Source organism: Sus scrofa, chromosome 4, assembly GCF_000003025.6.
Source record: "Sus scrofa isolate TJ Tabasco breed Duroc chromosome 4, Sscrofa11.1, whole genome shotgun sequence".
Taxonomy (NCBI): Eukaryota; Metazoa; Chordata; class Mammalia; order Artiodactyla; family Suidae; genus Sus; species Sus scrofa.
Genome location: NC_010446.5, coordinates 676,896 through 695,903, shown reverse-complemented (window position 1 = coordinate 695,903; position 19,008 = coordinate 676,896). Strand labels below are relative to the sequence as shown.

General features: G+C 61.4%; 2 protein-coding genes across 4 annotated transcripts; one reads left to right on the top strand and one right to left on the bottom strand.

The window, feature by feature from the left end:
* On the bottom strand, positions 96 to 7,393 carry PARP10 (poly(ADP-ribose) polymerase family member 10). The gene is given in 11 exon segments (XM_003125470.6): positions 96 to 396; positions 399 to 527; positions 600 to 774; positions 3,589 to 3,722; positions 3,821 to 4,471; positions 4,675 to 4,738; positions 4,859 to 5,080; positions 5,196 to 5,779; positions 5,862 to 6,098; positions 6,171 to 6,425; positions 6,506 to 7,393. Coding segments are annotated over 11 exon segments (2,823 nt in total). The 5' UTR covers positions 6,672 to 7,393; the 3' UTR covers positions 96 to 190.
* GRINA (glutamate ionotropic receptor NMDA type subunit associated protein 1) lies at positions 9,760 to 13,081 on the top strand. 3 transcript variants are annotated; one of them, XM_021090537.1, is made up of 7 exons: positions 9,760 to 9,912; positions 10,935 to 11,292; positions 11,376 to 11,488; positions 11,560 to 11,760; positions 11,908 to 12,036; positions 12,137 to 12,280; positions 12,365 to 13,081. In XM_021090537.1, the coding sequence occupies exons 2-7, from the start codon at positions 10,959 to 10,961 to the stop codon at positions 12,512 to 12,514; spliced, it is 1,071 nt and encodes a 356-aa protein (XP_020946196.1). In that variant the 5' UTR covers positions 9,760 to 9,912; positions 10,935 to 10,958; the 3' UTR covers positions 12,515 to 13,081. The 3 variants fall into 3 exon arrangements, with proteins under 3 accessions (XP_020946196.1, XP_020946199.1, XP_020946197.1); XM_021090540.1 differs by lacking the exon at positions 9,760 to 9,912 and adding an exon at positions 10,558 to 10,615; XM_021090538.1 differs by lacking the exon at positions 9,760 to 9,912 and adding an exon at positions 10,676 to 10,696.

Here is a 19,008-nt window from a genome sequence, read left to right as displayed (position 1 = left end):
GTGCTCTGCTGACCCCTGGTGGTTGGGCCGCCCCGGCGGGGACACGGCCCAGCTCTGCCCATCCCGCCGCCCTTACCGGCAGCACGACAGGGGGGCAGGGGGGCCCCCAGGGGCGGCTCCGGCAGCGGAGGGGGCTGCAGGGCCGGGCGGAGCCGGGAGCAGGAGGACAGAGGCGGGGCCGAGGGGGCCCCTAGGCTCGGGTCGAGTCGCCCGGGAGCCCTGCGGGGGGAGGCCCGGCGGTGTGCCTGCAAGTGATGAGGTGGGTGGGCAGCGCCTGGGTGTCGTGAAAGATGACGAAGATGCTGGGCTGGCGGAGGCTGTCCACCGCGCTGTCGTAGCGCAGGGGCACGTGGCCCGGGGCCCGCAGAGGGGGGGCCCGCAGCCCGCGGCAGCCCTGCCGTAGTCGCCGGTCAGCACCCGCGCGACAAACACCGCCTTGTGGCCCTCGGCGTCGGGGGGCGAGTAGCGGTCCTGCACCGACAGGGAGGCGCGCTTGGCGAAGTACACGCCCTGCCCGTAGAGCGTACCTGCGGCGGGACGGGAGGGGTCAGGGGCTCCCGCCCGGCAGAGCCCACGCCCCGCGGGGTCCCTGGCCTCACCGTTGCGGCCGCAGAAGCTGCGATTGAAGCCGTGCGCGCAGATGTCTGGGACAGTGGCCCCCGCGGTGCCGTGGTACAGGACCTGCTCCGCCGGGCGCCGCTCGCAGCACTGCTCCAGGCGATCCCGATGCAGCTCGTACTGCCGCTGCAGCAGCGGGTGCAACACACGCTCCACCTGGGGGGCGGCCACGGTCAGAGCCACGCTCGTGGGGCCCTCCACGCCTCGGGAAATCGGGAGGCGTTCCGGGCCTGGGGAGACCTGCGGGCGCGGCAGACGCTGGGCCGAGGTCAGCCACCTCCACGGGGCCCCACGGGGCACTAGAGGGCGTCCAGGGAGGCCTGTGGGTGGGCGCCCCAGCCGCTCATCGGCACCCCGCACCTACAACCGGGCCTCTGCGGGAAAAGCAGAGCCCCGTGCCTGCAGCGCAGGATTGCACCCCCAGTGCCCCAGAGATGCCCTGGACCTCAGAGATGGGAGACCCGGCGGCCAACCCAACAGGCAGCCGGAGGGGAGCCAACTTGAGGACCAGGAACTAGATTCTAAAGAAATTCTAACTAGTCACTTGCGGGGGCAGGGGGGGATGCAAAAGAAGCAAGACTGCCTGCTGTGAAACAGAAGCGGTCTGAGCCTTCCTGCATCAAGAACTGATGGCTGAGCTGCATCCAGTGGGTGATGACGATGAAGACGAGCTCAGGAAGGGACTCAGAGAAAAGAGCCGGCTTCCAAAGAAAGACTTTGACAGAAAAGGTGAAGTCTTTCAAAGATCTGAAGGAAACCTGTAGGGAGCTCCAGAAGCTGACGAGTGATGGGCGCAGTGCGAGGCAATGCAGGGGGAAAGGACCTTGCCACCAAACGCCAGGAAGGACGGTGGGGAGAGGCACCCCCGGACCTGCCCGCTGGGAAATTCACCTTCAAAGCGAAAGAAAACTCCACAGGGGTCCACCCCTCCCAGTCAACGTACCCGTGTGGGAAACACCCTCGCATTCTCCTCCCTGCTCCTCACCACCGATGCTGGAGGCTAAGACATCCCAGAAGGACTTTCCTTCCTTCCTCCCTCCCCTCCCTTCCTCCCTTCCTTTCTTTTTAGGGCCACATTTGCAATATACGGAGGTTCCCAGGCTAGGGGTTGAATCAGAGCTACAGCTGCCAGCCTACACCACAGGCACAGCAACATGGGGATCCAAGCCGCATCTGCGAGCTACACCACAGCTCTCGGCAACACCGGATCCTTAACCCACTGAACGAGGCCAGGAATCGAACCCACAACCTCATGGGTCCTAGTCAGATTCGTTTCTGCTGCACCACGACGGGAACTCCCAACACATAGCGTCTTTTGTTTTAAAAATACACCAATATCAAATCACAGTTGCAAATTATGTCTAATCGTAAAAGGCAAAATAAACGTCAAAGTCCGAGGTGTTTACTACACACTCAAGGAGAGACTACGAAACAGAAAAGGAACCTGTGCAAGAGGGTGACAGGGTCGCCAAGAGCAACCACACAGAAAAATGAAGAAAGCCAACAAACAAAATTAGGAGCCATTAGTCCTAGACTCCTAGAATATTCTCTTTCATGCAACATGGTTTTAATAACTAGGATTTCATTTCCCTTTCCTCTCCTAGGGTCCAAAGGTAAATATTTTTTCATTATCGTTATATATCCACCAACCGATGGCCCGAGCATGCAGCCTCATGACAGGCACCGAACAGAAGATGTTTGCGTCAACCTCGTCAACATAAAAATAAGGTCACTGACAAAGTGTGAGATGGAAGAGGGAGGAGGAGGCGAAGGGCGGAGGGAAGCCCATTCGCCTCCTCTTCTGAGCGGGGAGGCAAGAAACAGTCTCTAAAACTGTCCAGTGGAAAAAGACTCAGGCGCACCATGTAAAGTCACAAAGGTCCTGCTAGAGAATCAAGAGCAGATGCCAACAGACCCCAAGAGGAGTCCAGGGCATGAGTGCAGCCCGCCCTCCTCTCCAAGGGGCAGAAGCGCCCGCTGCTGAGGCCAGAAATGGAGGGACAGGCCTCCACCCAGAGGTGCAGTGGTCGCCTCCCGGAGAGCGGCAGTGGTGCTGCTGCTGCTGCTGCTGGGTGCGGCCTGGTGTGGGAAGAGCCTGGGGGTCTGCATTTCTCCGGGCCCAACCCCCCCAGTTTTGTGCATCAGGTCAAGAGGGCCGCCCAGCTCTCAGCCGCCAGGACGCGTCCTCGGCCAGGCACTCAGCTCCACGGCTCTCTCACAGCTTCTTCGCTTCGGGAGCCAGCGCCTTCTCAGACGCGGCCCTTCCTCTCCCCGGTGACCCTTGCCTCCGGGCACCGCCCTCACACTTGCTCCTGGGCAGACCAGGCGGCAAGGCTCCTCCCCAGTGCCTCCTTCTGGCCAGGCAGACACTCTAGACCGGGCTGCCTCCAGCATCCCCTGTTGCCTTGCCAGCCTCGCCTCCTCAGCCTCTTCTCCCTTCCTGCCTGGACAGCCAGGGCTCCTGGGGCTCCCAGAGTTTCATTATACCCCCACTGCCAGTTGTTCGCACCCTTTTCTGAAACACACGTGTGCTCGGAGTTGCCACATCTCGAAGGTGAAAGCGTAGGAGGAGGCTGCCCCGCTGGGGCAAGCCTTCTTGCAGCTGGAGCAGCCCTGGGTCCGATGCGCGGACTGCGTAATCCTCACAGTAGCCCCTAGATGGCATCACCACCCCGTGCTCCAGAGGCGGAAACTGGCTCTAACTGGCACAGTGGGACCTGTGCGGGGACTGCATCCTCCCCAGCCTCTGCAGCCCTCTGCCTCCCCGTCCCAGAATTGTGAACACCCTTCAGGCAGGGAACGGGGCTGGGGAGTCCCAGGGTCCCCTGCCCCCCTCCGTTTCCAGCCTACAGGGCAACTTCTGGCTGCTGACCCTGACACGGGCAGGGTGACGGCCCACGCGCTCTACAAGGCAAAATGGTGCCAGGAGCCCAGGAGGCCAGAGGCCGGCAAGACGGAGCGTGGACTCACCCGGACAACAAGGATCTTGCCGTGGGCCGCGTCCAGGGTGTCGTAGAAAGCCTGCACCACCGTCTGGAACTCCCTGCTGCTCTCGGCCAGTCGCTCCAGGCTGCCCAAGGGCTCCCTGGGCCTCTGCGGTGGCCCTGACACACAGGGCGAAAGGGAGTGCAGGCCATGCCGGGGCTCCCGTCCCTGGTAGCTGGCCTACCCCACCCTTCTCCAGTCTGGGCTGCAGACTCACAAGTGGGGCCCAGAGTTGCCAAGAGAAAGGCCAGACTCTGATCCCGGGGGCCAGCCAGCAGCGCTGCTAAGTGGCGGGCAGCTCGTGTGGGTTGGGCCCCAAAGCCACGGAAGACAGTGTGGTCGCCACGAAGGGCAACACTCACGCCGTGGCACCGCCCCAGGCGGGCGCACAGCTCTGCGGGCAGCATGCAGCCCTGGGGCGCCACCGTCTCCTCCCGGAGGTGCACCTCCAACGCAGCCTCCAGTGCCCGGTCCAGCTCGTCCAGATCCTGCTCAAAGGCCACATGCACCACCAGCTGGGCGCAGCCGCCAGGCCCCTGGCCCTCGTGCTCTCCTTCCTCTAACCAGGGTGGTTCCAGCAGAGAGAGGGCCAGGGCTCGCTGGAGGGCCACAGCCTCCTCTCGCTCAGCCACCTGGTCTTGTGGCTCCAGAGACTGGTAAAGAGCCAGCTGCAGGGCGGCCTCCTCCTCCAGCGGCCCAGGCACCCCCGTGCCTGGGGCCACTGGCCCCTCGCCAGCCCTGGGAGTCACAGCCTCCTCCTCTTCCTCTTCCTCTGGCCGCCCCTCAGGCTCCTCCTCCCCCAGCACCAGCGGCAGCCTCTCTTCCCCCTCCAGGCCCTCCAGGGTGGCCAGCAGCTCTTGGACCTCCTCTGTGGGCGGGGAGATGCACTGGGTCAGGAGTCGGGCCCAGCCAGGATGGAGCTGGGGGACAGGAGGAGTCAGGGGGCCAGTGGAAGATGGAGGAAGGGGTTAGAGGGCATCTGGTCACCAGGCAGGTGGGAGTGGAGGGCAGCATGGAGGGTGAGGTCAAGAAAGGACCACAGGAGGTGCTGGGGGTCCCCAGGAGCCCTACCGAGGCTGACATTCTCCTGGTCACGTCCCGCGTCATCTGGAGGCCCCAGGGCGCGGGGGTCCACCTGATGGGGGAGAATGTCAGCGCCCGCCAGGCACACCCCTCCCGGGCCTCCCAGGGAGGGCGAAGGGGGCACCGGGGCTGAGGTGTGAGGAAGGGGAGGCGGGATGGGCTGCAACTCTACCTCCTCAGGGTCCGTGTGGAGGGCGGCCCTGGCCAGATGCTCTGTCCCAAAGACACACTGAAACTGAGCCTCCAACCCACGGAGGAGGTGCTGCCCCTCTGGGCTCAGCAGGAACCCGGCACTGCCTGGGTGCTTCAGGCTCAGCACATGACAGCTGATGCTGCCAAGCAGACTTTGCAGAAACTCCTCGGCCGCCCGGCACGGGCCCGGGGCTCCGCAGAGCTGCAGGATCACAGGGAGGGGCTGTGCGCAGGTTTAGGGCAGAGGAAAGGAACCCAGAGCCCCTAGTGGGAGGGGTCAGAGGGCAAACGGTGAGGAATCCTCAGGAGTCACTCACTCGAAATCCAGTCGTATCTGATCCCTCGAGTGGGAAGAGGGCGACGTCTCCCAGGCCAGCAAGAAGGTCCTCATGATAGAGCTGTAGGAAGCGCATTGCTCCCGGCTCCATCGGCAGCACCGTGTCCATCGGGCCCTCCTGCCCCGGTGACCCCACAGGCCCCAGGCTCACCGACTCCACCTGCTCCGGAGAGCCCATGGTGTTCTCCACTGGGCCTGGAGAGCCCCCAGGCCCCGGGCCTACCAGCCCCGCCTGCTCTGAAGACTCCATAGGCCCCGAGCTGATGGGCCCGGCCGGTCCCAGTGAGGACCTGCGCCAGGGAGAACCTGTCCTCACAGAAGCTCCTGACGGCCCTGGTGCCTCCTCCGAGCCCAATGTCACAGGCCCTGCACAACTCTGGGCCCTCGTGGGCCTTCCAGCCTCCGGGAGAGCATGCTCGGGGGCCCCGGGGCCCAACGCAGCCAGGTGGCTCCCTCCACGGGTGTCCTCAGCAAGCTCCTCCGGCTCCAGCACTTCATAGTGGGGGACAAGGCTCAGCTCTGAGCCCTGTAGCCGGTGGTCCCGCTGCAGCACCCGTTCAGCCGCTTGGAGGAAGGGAAAGGACAGAAGGAGTCAGGGCTCCAAGGCACAGGGAGGGGTGGGCCCGGTCCACCCAGCCCCACTCACCCTGCCACTGCTGGAAGGAGGCGACGGTGCCCAGGGTCCCCGGCAGCCTGCGCAAGCCTTCCAGGGGCCCCCCACCACTGCGGCGCTCGTTCTCCAGGTACAGCTCCAACAGCAGCGGGTCCGCAGCGGGGCTGCCCCCCACTACACGCACCGCTCGGGCCTGGGGCACCCAGGCCAGGGATACCTCCGCCCCCTCCAGGCCCACGGCCCGCGCCCGCTCCGCCAGCACGCGGAACTCTGTGGGGAGGGTGTAAGTCAGCTCAGAGCCTCTCCCCTAACAGGCACCTCTGCCCCCATCCCGCCTCTCACCTGCCTCAGAAAGGGGCTTGGGCAGCTGGACCAGGGCCCGGTCTGGTCGGGGACTGGCCAGGGCACGGCAGGGCTGCTCAGGGTGACCTGTGGCACGAAGCAAGGCTTGGACGTGCTGCTCCAGGCGCTGGGGTGCGAGGCCGGGAGGCAGTGCCTGGAGGAGCAGGCGCGCAGGGGCGCGGGGCGGGGCGGGCCGCAGGCTCAGCCGGGCACCGCACAGAGTGTGCTCCTCCTGGGCCAGGACCCTCGCTGCATCTGCGGCCAGGGCAAAGGGGGCTGTCAGGCCGGAAGGCCGGCCGGGGAGCCCGCCTGCCCCTTTCCGTCCATGCCCTCACCTGCAGGCTCCCGAAAGCTGAGTATGCCCCCAGGGCCAAGTCTCTGCCAGCTCAACACAGGTCCACCCCCAGAGCTCCTGCGGTTCTCAAAGTAGAGCATGAGCAGCTCCTCGGGGACATCGGGGGTCAGCCCGCTGACTTCCACCACTGTCCCCACCTCCCCCATCGCAACCCTGGGGCCAGAAGAGAGGGTAGGGTGGCAGCCCCGCAGTCCGGCTGCTCCCCCCAGCCCCCTCCCCCTTGGCAGTGTCCCCTGGCCCGCCCAGCCCGTGCCTTCAGCCCAGACCCCTCCTCCCCAGCCCTGAAGCAGAAGGCCAGGGACGCAAAAGCAAAAGTGAAACTGTTGCAGGAAGAGAGGGAGGGAGGGGCCTGCAGTGCTGGGGCTGAGAGGCTGCCTCTCAGGCCCTGCCTGCTGAATGTTCCAGCCCCACCCCCCAGGTCCTCAGCCCAGCCCACGAGCCCCATCTGCCCCACCCCAGCCTGGTGCCGCCAGGGTGGGGGAAGTGGCTCCTGGAGGTCCTCCACTCCCCACGGGCCCTTCCCTGTCAACCTCAAAACGGCCAATCACCCTCCCTACTGGGCCCGGCTGGGGACTTGGGTCAAGGACCTCAAGCCTCTGCGTGGCCCTCCTCCACCGCCTGAGCACCTTGGGTCCCCAGGCCAGGCCCCGGCTGAGGCCGGCTTTGGACTCTTCCGGCAGCCTTCGCGACTGCATCGCTCACGCTTAAACAACTAGCAGGTGGCCACACCTCCAACTTGTGGGTGCTGAGGGTGAGCAGCTTCCGCTCTTGACCTACAGGAGCTTCTGCCCCAGTGCCTTCCTGCTGCTCCCCGCACTCCCCTCCTGTGGCTCTCTCCAGTCCGTGCACCTGCCCAGCCTTCCCAGCCGATGTTGTCATCACCACCACACCACCAAGGCTAACCCCAGAAGGAGCAGGCACACTGCTGGGCCGACATGCCTGGCTGCAGCAAATCCTATCACAGGAGTTCTCGTTGTGGCTCAGAGTGCTAAGGACCCCCGTGTCTCAGCGAAGATTCGGGTTCAATCCCTGGCCTCGCTCAGGGCACTAAGGATCTGGCGTCGTCATAAGCTATGGCATAGGCTACAGGTGTGGCTTGGACCTGGTATTGCCATGGCTGTGGCGTAGGCCTCGGCTGCAGCTCTGGTTCGACCCCTAGCCTGGGAACTTCCGTATGCCACGGGTGTGACCCTAAAAGGAAAAAATCCTCATCGCAGAAGAGAAGGAGGCAGGGATAGGACCCACGGCAGCGCGGAGCCGCACACACAGGCTGCGCCTTTAGAACCCACGCGCCCCTTGTCATTGAACCTGCCCATTGCCTGGATCCATTTGCTTCCAGCCTCTCAAAGAGTCGCGCCTACCACTGCTCCCCATCTCCCCCACTGACCCCTCAGCCACTAAAAGCCAGCCTCCACCCCAGCTACTTCTCCAAGGGATTGAGCACCTGTCCAGCCTATAGCCTGAGCTGTCCGGCCGACACTTCGGTTGTCCCTACCGTAGTCTGAGCCGCCGTCATCTCTCGTCGGGATCACTATGCTAACCTCTTAACTGACCTCTCTCTGCCACTCCTGCCCACACCCTCTGCCCACTGTCATTCTCCACAGAGGGCAAAGTGAACCTTGTGAAGTGGCACCAAGGGCTGCGACAACTCAGACCATGGTAAAGCCAGAGTCCTTTGGCGGACCCGCCAGGCTGGACTGACCGGGCCCTGGTCTCTGGTCTGGCCGCGTGCCCTCAGCTCCGTCGGCCAGTGCAGCAGACCCTCCCACCTCGGGACCCTTGCACTGGCCCTTCCCTCTTCTTGCACCAGCCTTTCCTATGGGGCCACCGGGACACCCCTCCCCCTGACTCACCTTACCAGGCTCTTAGTGGCAGATTTAACCTGAACCTAAAAGTCTTCAAGGACCTGGGACTTGCATGAGCCCTGACTTCATATTTGTTTTTGTTTGTTTGTTGTCTTTTTAGGGCCACACCCACAGCATATGGAGGTTCCCAGGCTAGGGGTCGAATCGGAGCTGCAGCTGCCAGCCTACACCACAGCCACAGCAATCGAGGTCCAAGCCGTGTCTGTGACCTACACCACAGCTCACGGCAACGCCGGATCCTTAACCCACTGAGCAAGGCCAGGGATCGAACCTGCATCCTCATGGATGCTAGTTGGGTTCGTTAACCACTGAGTCACTACGAGAACTCCCCATGTTTGTCAGTTTTAATTATTTTTCTTAAAGAAATCCCCTCAAATTGTATGAAATTCCAGTTCTACAAAACCCGAGGTCATCACTACAGGCTCTATATTTCTCGTCTCATAGGATTCGCTGCCTTCTCTTATGCTGTGCAATCCACTTGTTACACAAATCTGTCCTGTGTGCTGGAGCAGCTCTCATCATGACCACGCTGTTAAGTGTTCGGGGATCATTATGAGTCAGTTGTTAAAACAGGCGGTCGCTTGAAATCAGCCAGGATGGGGTATTTATGCCAAGGACAAGTGCGAGAAAGTACAGATCGGGGCTTCCCTTCTTGTTCAGGGGTCAGTTCAACGTTGAACCAGCACACCACCCACACAGGACAGAGCCTTTTCCCAACTACTGCTGGGCCCGGGAGCCAGGAAAGTGCAGTAAGATGCCAGGCCCCAGGTGGAGAGGCCCTCCCGAAGGGGCTCCAGGAGACAGCCCTGCAGAGGATGACCCTGGCTGTGGCGGTCAGCACGTCCTCAGGACCGCTGAAGTCCAGGGAAGTTAACTTGGCCTCCAGTCCTGGGGCATCGCTATGCCTCAGCCCCCTTGGCAGTGGAACAGGGCTAAGAATGCCACCCTTACAGCTCGGGGATTCGCGATGAGGACAAATGAGGATAAACGGTCTAGGAGGGACCTGGACTAGTTTGATAAGGAGCAATTAAGCAATTAGGCCTCTCGATATGAGACAGACCTAGATGAAAGGAGAAGTGGGGTTTTTAAGGCCAAGGAGGGCTTGTCCCACTCAGCAAACTCCAGATTTAGGAATACATTTCTCAACCCCCTGAACCAAACTGGCAAGGCTAGGTCTCAGCCTCAGAAGTCTACAGCCGTCACCGCCGGCGCCGCTGCGTCCTCCGCGGGCAATGCGGGGAGCCGGGCAAGAAGCCAGCAGGGCGGCAGCATCAGCTACAGTGCGTCGGGGAGAAACCCCGCATTCCCAGAGCCCCGCCCCCCGGCCCCGCCCCCGCGCCGCCGGCCCCGCCCAGGCCCCGCCCCGTCACAAGGCCCCGCTGCGTCTCCCCCGCCGCAGGCGCAAGCCTAGCCAAGCCGGCCGCGGAGCAGGTGCGGGCGCGGGTGCGAGCACAGCGGCCATTGACCGCGCGGCCGCGCAGCGGACCCTGTGCGCACCGTCTTGAGAGGCGCCCCGCGAACGGTGAGTCCCCGGCCCAAGCCCAGCAGCCTGTCCACTCGCTCAGCCGGCCGGCCCCTGCCGCCCCCGCGCGGGACTTGCGCAGCGGAGAGGCCTCGCGGCGGGTCATTCGGTTGGTCCGGCCGGGCCCGCGGCCCCTGCGGGTCGGGGGACGGCGGCGGGGGCGGGCAGCCGGAGGGCCCCGAGGAGGGCGGGGGCGGCGCGCTGTGGCGACACCGGGGCCCGCGGCCCGAGCGCCCCCGCAACGGGCAGGAGGGCCCACCCCGCTCTCGGTGCGGGTTCCGCGGCCGCCGCCGCCGCCGCCACCACCAGCCTCGCCCCCACGTCTGCTTTGTTCCCCCGCACGCCCTCTGGTCGCTTCCATCCCCCACACACCCCCGCAGCCCGCTGTTCCTGGCGCACCCCACTGGCAGCCACCCCGGCAGCCGATCCAGGCCTGCTGCCCCCATCCCGGGAGCGAGGGACAGCCGGGCCCTGCTCTCCGAGAGGGGTCAGGGTTCTAGCTGCTCACAGATGGCTCACAGGGGATTTCCTGGGATAGAAATAGCCGCCGGCTCTGGCCCCTTAAAGCTGCTTAAGGGGCGGGATGTGAAGGGGAGGGTCCGGGCACACCCCCGCCCCTCTCCGACCGCGCCCCCAGCCCGACCTGGGCCGAGCGCTGACCCAGAAGAGGCCGGCAGTGGTGACGAGGCCCCGCCAGTTGTTTGTGAGAAACCACGGGAGCCAGAAATCCAGAAATCCGGGGCTGACAGTCATCCGCTCGCGCATTCCCTCCTCCACCTTTGGGGTCAGCCTGCCGCGGCCCTCCTGAAGCCCCAGGCCCAGCCGCCGGCTCCCACCCGCCTTTCCCAGCCCCTCTGCTCGGGCCTCCCTACCGCCTCCCTACCGCCCTGGGGCAAAGGTCACGAGTCCCCCTCCTTTCGGCCGGGTTCCAGGCAGCAGGTGGGGTGGGTGGCCCTGGGGGTTCCTGTCACGGCAGGGCTAACTGTTCTCTCTCTCTCTCTCTCTCCCTCTCTCGCTTCTAGGGGGAGACAGCAGAGCCGCAGGCCATGTCCCATGAAAAGAGTTTCCTGGTGTCTGCGGACAGCTACCCTCCCCCCAACCCGGGCTATCCTGGGGGGCCCCAGCCCTCCATGCCTCCCTACCCAGGGGCCCCTTACCCACAGCCCACATTCCAGCCTTCCCCCTATGGCCAGCCAGGATATCCGCAGGGCCCCAGCCCCTACCCCCAAGGCGGCTACCCCCAAGGGGGCTACCCCCAAGGGGGCTACCCCCAGGTCCCCTACCCCCAAGGGGGCTACCCTCAGGGGCCATATCCGCAGAGCCCCTTTCCCCCCAACCCCTATGGACAACCACAAGTCTTCCCGGTACAGGACCCTGGCTGTGAGTAGGGGACAGGGGCGGGGCGCGGGCAGGGGCTCCAGGCAGCAGGGCAGGGCGCTGACCCAGCCGGTCCTGCTCCTCAGCACCCGAGCATGGGAACTATCACGAGGAGGGGCCCCCGTCCTACTACGACAACCAGGACTTCCCTGCCACCAACTGGGATGACAAGAGCATCCGCCAGGCCTTCATCCGGAAGGTGGGCTGCGGCGGCCGGGGGGCGCGTGGGCGGCGGTGCCGGCCAGGGCTCTGAGCCGCCACCCTCCCCAGGTGTTCCTGGTGCTGACGCTGCAGCTGTCTGTGACTCTGTCCACCGTGGCCGTGTTCACCTTCGTCGGGGAGGTGAAGGGCTTCGTCCGGAAGAACGTGTGGACCTACTACGTCTCCTACGCCGTCTTCTTCATCTCCCTCATCGTCCTCAGCTGCTGCGGGGACTTCCGGCGAAAGCACCCCTGGAACCTCGTGGCGCTGGTAACCCCCAAGCCCTGAGCCCCTGGCCCCCAGGGCCTGGCCTCTGCACGCCCCACTCCCTGGAGCCACGGGGCGGGGGGCGGCCGAGCAGCCGCGGCTCCGTCTCCCAGTGGCGAGGAGGGGCCTCACAGCGCCGTCTCCCCGCAGTCCATCCTGACCGTCAGCCTGTCCTACATGGTGGGCATGATCGCCAGCTTCTACAACACCGAGGCGGTCATCATGGCCGTCGGCATCACCACGACCGTCTGCTTCACGGTGGTCATCTTCTCCCTGCAGGTGAGGGGCCCCCCGGCGCAGGGCTTGGCCAGCCCCGGCGGCCCAGGGGCCTGCGGGGGGCGCGGCGCCCAGGGCCCCCTGACCCTCGCTGTGCCCGCAGACGCGCTATGACTTCACCTCCTGCATGGGCGTGCTGCTGGTCAGCATGGTGGTGCTGCTCGTCTTCACCCTTCTCTGCATCTTCATCCGGAACCGCATCCTGGAGATCGTGTACGCCTCGCTCGGCGCTCTGCTCTTCACCTGCGTGAGTGACGGGCCGGGCGGGCCGGGCGGGCCGGGGGCTGGGTGGGCGGGCTGGTCCCTCCGCGTGACCGCGCTGTCGCCCCAGTTCCTGGCAGTGGACACGCAGCTGCTGCTGGGGAACAAGCAGCTGTCCCTGAGCCCGGAGGAGCACGTGTTTGCCGCGCTCAACCTCTACACCGACATCATCAACATCTTCCTGTACGTCCTCACCATCATCGGCCGCGCCAAGGAGTAGCCGGGCGCCCGGCTCGCGCGGGGCTCCGCTCAGGTGGCCTGGCTGGCCCGGACCCTGGCCTTGGTGTGGCAGTTCCTCTGGACCTCCCCCTCTCGCCCCCGAGCACAGCCCGGGACAGAGGGAGCCCCCCCCACCCTCCCGTGCGTATACCGCAGCCACGTCTGCCCGGACCCGCCACGGCCAGCATGGCCCCTCCTAGCCTCCCACCCTGCCGAGGGCCGCGGAGCTGGGTGTCCGTGCCACCTCCTGCCCTGCCCACTCACTGTTGCATGAGCCCCGACCGCTAGCCCGCCCCGGGGTCTGGCGGCAACCCCAGGTCCCAGGGGAGAGGGACTGAGCCCAGAGGTGAGGGTGCACGTCTCCCCTCTGTCCCAGCTCCCTGCCTGGCCTAGAGCAGCCCTTCCCCTCCCTGCCCCCACGCTGGAGCGCTGCCCTCCGGGGGCTTGGGGCGGGGGGCGTCCTCCAGGGCAGAGGGAGGGGCGGTTTCAGCAGAGGAGGACGCCTTCCTCTCACGTGCTGTCTTTCAATTCCAATAAATGGGACCTTCCACGCTCTGTCTTCCCTCCATCCCTCTCTTGTCGCTGCCACTTCGTCCCGGGGCACAGGTCTCGGTGTTGCCAGCGTGATGGGGGTCGGCTGGGGTGGAGATGAGTGACAGCGGCTGACCTTTCTCTGTCGGGCTCCCACCTCCGCTGGCCAATCTTCCCACCTCATCTGAGGGTCCCGGACGTTAGGCATCGTGCCTGGGAACGGCTCAGCGCGATGGAGGGTCCTGCGAGGCCCCCATCCTCTCCCCTGGGGCCTGAGGGGAGATGGCGTAGGTCACTGGCCCGGCCCGGGCAGGGCAGTGCTGCTCCTCTGCTCCGAAAGGCCCCAGGGAGCCCATCAGCGGGCGGCTGACCTGCAGCCCAGGCCTCCGCGCCCAGCCCCCCTGCCCCTGCCTGCCGAGGCCTCCCGCTCACCCGTCGGCTGGCCCCCACCAGCCCTCTGCCTGGCTGCCAGGTGTGCGCCTGACACACTGACGGCACCACCTGCCCGATGGTTACTGGCGGCGGGACGAAGTCCACGTGCCCTGATGGCTTCAGCCGGCCTTCTGCTGTCCCCACGCCCCTCGCCCAAGGCCCAGCGTGGGCCACAGGTGGCCCCACTCCCCAGGGAGGGGTGCTTTCCGCTCTCCCAGCCCCCCGGGCCCCTCCTTGAGTCGGCCTCGCCCCTACAAGCCTGAGCACCAGCAGCCCAGGCTGCTCCTTGAGCAGGTGCGGCTCTTCATCCAGGGCAGCCTGTCCACAAGTGCTCCCCGCGTGCAGGAGCCCGCGCGGCCTCGGCCACGCCACCGAGGAGACGGGGGCCTTCGTGTGGTTAAAGAGAACACGCCTAGAGGCAGGAGGCGGCGCTCAGGGATGAATGCCAAGCAAGACATGCAGGGACTCTTTTCTCGAGGAACTCGAAGGGGGCAAGCTCATGGCTGAGCTCCTCCTTGGGGGAGGCTCCCTGGGGATGGGTAGGGTCTGGAGGCTCGGGCCAGGCCAGGAAGTGGCAGCGGGGGGCGTGCAGAGCAGGGGCCGGTTGGAGGGGAAGGCGGGGGCTACACCGGAGGACAGCTCAGGCCTGTTCTACAGGTGAATGGGACATTGGCAGGACCCGCTGCTGGGTCTGTGTCCAGCAGGAGAATGCCCGGGAGAAGAGGTAGGCGAGAGCAGGCAAAGCAAGGCAGGAAGAAGCTGGGAGAGGTGCCAAGAGGAGCTAGGAGCAGATCCGGAGAGGCCTGGGACCAGGCAGCCATCAGGGCCACAAGGATCAGAATGGGCCCAGAGGAGGTAGGCAGGACATTTCTGCCAATGCAGTTTGGCCTGCTGTCTGCTGTGTGCCCCCCAAGAAGGAGAAAGGGGGCAGCTTATGATCTGGCTGGGGGCTGAGTGTGTGGAAGGAGCCATAGCAGTTGTGAGGTCAGCCACCAGGATGGTGCAGACGAGGGAAGAAGCAGCCCCCAACACCCGGGAGCTGGGCTGGGCCTGTCGGCGAGGCCCTGGCGTCGTGGGAAGCAGCCCGGCACTCTTGGATGCAGGCCTCAGTGTCCTGCTGTTTAGGACATGCACAGTTTCACACAAGACCAATATCAGATAAGGCCCCCTGTGCAGGCTGGGTCAAGAGGAGCCCTGTTGGTACTCGTGTTTGGACACATAAAATGAAGGTCTTGGAGTTCCCATTGTGGCTCAGCCTTAGCAAACTCAACTAGTATCCATGAGGACACGGGTTCAATCCCTGGCCTCATTCAGTGGGTTAAGGATCCCTCATTGCTGTGGCTGCAAGCTGGCAGCTGCACCTCCGATTCGACCCCTAGTCTGGGAACTTCCATATGTTGCAGGTGCAGCCCTAAAAAAACAAAAAGAGAAATATAAGCCTTGTCCAAGCCATAAAAACCTACTGCATGCTCCCTGTCCTGCCTGCTCTGAGCAGCTGCTGGCTCTTCAATATGGATATCCTTTCAGAACAGGGACTGTGACCTGTCACCCAAGCCAGCATCTAGTCCAGAATGGGTGTGCCATCGGTGCCGACCATGGAGTGCATGGGTGATCTTTATGGGGTACCAGCTGCACAAGCACTAGCTGCCCCTGGACTGGCAGCAGAGAGCACTGCAGACCTCTGGACTTGGCTCAGCACCGCCATCAGCAGGTGGCACTTCCAGAGCGAAGGCGGCAAAACTAAAAGCCCAGAAATGCATGGAGGCACATTTGGGGGGAGCAGGTGGAAGAAAGAGGATTCGTGCGCAACTTGCGGGTGGTCGAGGGCAGGCGTGAGCAGCTGTGCTGTACAGCTCGAGCGTCTGCAGGCTGTTTTGGAGGCAGTGCTGAACCACTGGAATCTTCCAGTGAAGAACCCGGAAGTGGTTTGAGTAAAGGCAGGAAAGTCAGGAGGAGGACAGTGACCGTGACGTGACGGAAGGCAAGGAGGGCTGGCCTGGGGGGCAGAGGCTGTTTGGGGGCGAGGCACTGATGGCGGGCCCGGCCCGGTGCTGTAGCTCCCAAGGCAGCCCTTCCCCACGGGGCCCAGACGCTGCACCCCAGGCAGCAGCGCCCACCTGCCACCAAAACATTCTATGTTCCCGAGTGTCTTCTTTGCTTCAGTTTGTCCGGCACGGAGACCTTTCGGGATGCCCCGGGTGCAGACATCACCCCAGCGCGCGCGCACACACACCCTCCACCTTCTCACCTCCCATCTTCACCACCAAATAAGGCCTCTTCTCCCCACGGGTCCTCGCCCCACTGGACCCACTTGACGACATTGTCCGCATCTCGCTCGCCTCCCTTCCAAACCTTTAGGCTCTTGTGCAGGAGCTCCCTCCTTTGAAACCTGTGCCCTCTCCTCTCCTTCATCCCATCCCAGCCCGCTCCCCGCTGCTGTCCAGCAGCTCCCTGGCTCCGGGAGGACCGCAGCAGCAAGCAGGGTCGGAGCCCTCTTCTCTACCCCCACTGCCATCTGGACCCTGAGCCATTTCAGGTCCTGTCTTCCGATTGCTTCTCGCGTCCCCGCCCTTCTCTAAGGTGAAGGCCACAGCCATCTCTGAGCAGACCCAGCCCATCCTCCACGGCACAAACAAAGAGATGATGGCACGTCCCTGCCTAAACGCCTTCAGAGGACCTCCAGTCAAGACGGTGGGCTGACTGCCCCGGGACCCTGACTCCTCTTAACACGCGAAGCTGCCCAGGAAAACACTTCCGAACCTTTAAATACACCTAGCTGAGCCCTGAATGCAAGAAGCAAATGGGGAGGGAGCCCCCGCAGCCGTGAGGGAAGAGTTGCAGCTATGGAATTTAGAGAGCTTGTGCTGAGGGAGCAGAATCCAGGACCTATGAGGGGAAAGAGCCCTGGCGAAAGCCCGTGCTCTCAGCTAGAGCCTGGAAGTCTCCAGCCAGGAGCCTTAAGATCAAAGCCTTACCAGAGCCACCACACAGACTTGACTCAACTCTGCCCCGAAGGTTCAGCGTCATCAGCCCCTCACTCTCTGCTGGACTCTATCTTTCTAGAGCTTTTCAATATGCACTTTCCCAATTAGTAATTGCTAGGCATTTCAAAAGACAGCACTCCATGACTGAGAAGCAAGAGCAAAAATAAGATGACGGAAACAGACCTAGCAGTGACTCAAAGACTGGAGATAGCAAAAAAGAACCTTAAAAAGAATATGATTAATATGTTAAGAAACATCAGGGAAATGGAGAAACATGGAAGATAGTAAGGAGATTTCCCAGAGAACTGGAGTCTTTTTTTTTTTTTTTTTTTTTTGGCAGTACATGGAGTTTTAGGCCAGGGATCAGATCCTAGCAGCAGTTGTAAGCTGCAGCGATGCTGGATCCTTCAACCCACTGTGTCAAGCCAGGTACCGAACCTGCGTCCCGGCACTGCAGAGACAACACCAATCCTACTGCACCACAGCAGGGACTCTGAGAATTGGATTCTACAAAAAGAATCAAACCTGAGCATCCTGAATGGAAAAATACAATTAACTGCACCGAAGAGTTCAATAGATGGGTTTGGAGTTCCCGTCGTGGCACAGTGGTTAACGAATCCAACTAGGAACCATGAGGTTGCGGGTTCGATCCCTGGCCTCGATCAGTGGGTTAAGGATCCGGCGTTGCCGTGAGCTGTGGTGTAGGTCACAGATGTGGCTGGGATCCCGAGTTGCTGTGGCTCTGGTGTAGGCCGGCGGCTACAGCTCCGATACGACCCCTAGCCTGGGAACCTCCAACATGCCGCAGGAGCGGCCCAAGAAATAGCAAAAAAAAAGAGACACCCCCCCCCAAAAAAAAATGGGTTTAAAGGCAGATTAGACAAGTCAGAAAAAGGACTAGTGAACAGAAAGGTCAATAGAGAATATCCAAACTCACAGAGACGAAAAAGAGAAAAGTATAATGAGTGGGGGGGGGGTTAAAAAAAACACAGATATGTAGAGTCATAGAGGAGAAAAGAGAAAGAATAGAGAAGTGATGTCTGAAGAGATAATGCCTGCAAATATCCCCAAACCGATAATCAACCCGTATCTACCAAAACTGGCACAGAAAGGTCATGATAACCTCTAAATTTTTCCAATCTATTTTATGAGTCCAGTGTTATTAATTGACTTGTGTCCCTCTATCAAATTCAAATGTTGAAGTCCGAATCTCCCATACCTCACAGTGTTGACCTTATTTAGAAATTAGGTCATGGCAGATGGTAATTAATTAAGATATGGTCATATTTCCACATACTAGGACACAAAACAAGCCTCAACAAATTGAAGAAGGTAAGAAATATTTCAAACATCTTTTCTGACCACAATGGCATGAAACTGGAAATCAACCACAGGAAGAGAAACAAGAAAAAAAAAAAACATGCTACCCGGAGTTTCCTTCATGGCTAAGCAGTTAACGAACCCAACTAGGATCAATGAGGACTCAGGTTCGATCCCTGGCCTCACTCATTGGGTTAAAGATCTGCCATGAGCTGTGGTGTGGGTCACAGATGCAGCTTGGACCTGCTGTGGCTGTGGCTGTGGCCAGCAGCTGTTGCTCTGATTAGACCCCTAGCCTGGGAACCTCCACATGCTGCAGATGCGGCCCTAAAACGCAAAGGAAAAAAAACAAACACATGTTACTAAAAAACCTGATGGAGGAGTTCCCTTCTGGCTCAGCAGGTTAAGGATCCAGCATTATCATTGCTGTGGCTCTGGTTACAGCTGTGGCACCGGTTCGATCCTTAGCTTGGGAACATCTGTATGTCATGCGTTCAGCCAAAAAAAAAAACTATATGTGTGTGTGTGTGTGTGTGTGTGTGTATCAATGATTAAATCAAAGAGAAAAATTTCAAATACCTTGAGACAAATGATAATGAAAACACAGCCATACAAAATCTATGGAATGCAGCAAAAACGGTCCTTAGAGGGAAACTCATAGTGATACAAGCCTTCTTCAAAAAACATGAAAAATCTCAAATAACCAACCTAACTTACACCTAAAAGCATTAGAAGAAGAAAAACAAACAAGCACAAACAAGTAAAGTCAGCAAAAAGAAGTAAATAATAAAGATCACAGAGGAAATAAATAAGATAGAGATTTTCAAAAAACAGAAAAAACAAATCAATAAAACCAAGAACTCGTTCTTTGAAAAAGTAAGCAAAATCAACAAATTTCTGGCCAGGCTCACCAAGAAGAAAAGAGTGAACACCCAATAAATACAATAAAAAATGAAGGAGAAATAACAACCAATACCACATAAATACAAAATCCGTAAGAGAATACTATGAACAATTTTGTGCCAGTAAATTGGACAACCTAGAAGAAACAGGCAAGTTTCTAGAAACTTGCCCATCCCCATCAAAACTGAATCAAGAAATAGATAATTTGGGAGTTTCTGTCATGGCTCAGGAGAATCCAACTAGCAACCAAGACATTTTGGGTTCGATCCCTGGCCTCGTTCTGTGGGTTAAGGTTCTGGCATTGCTGTGGCTGTGGTGTAGGCAG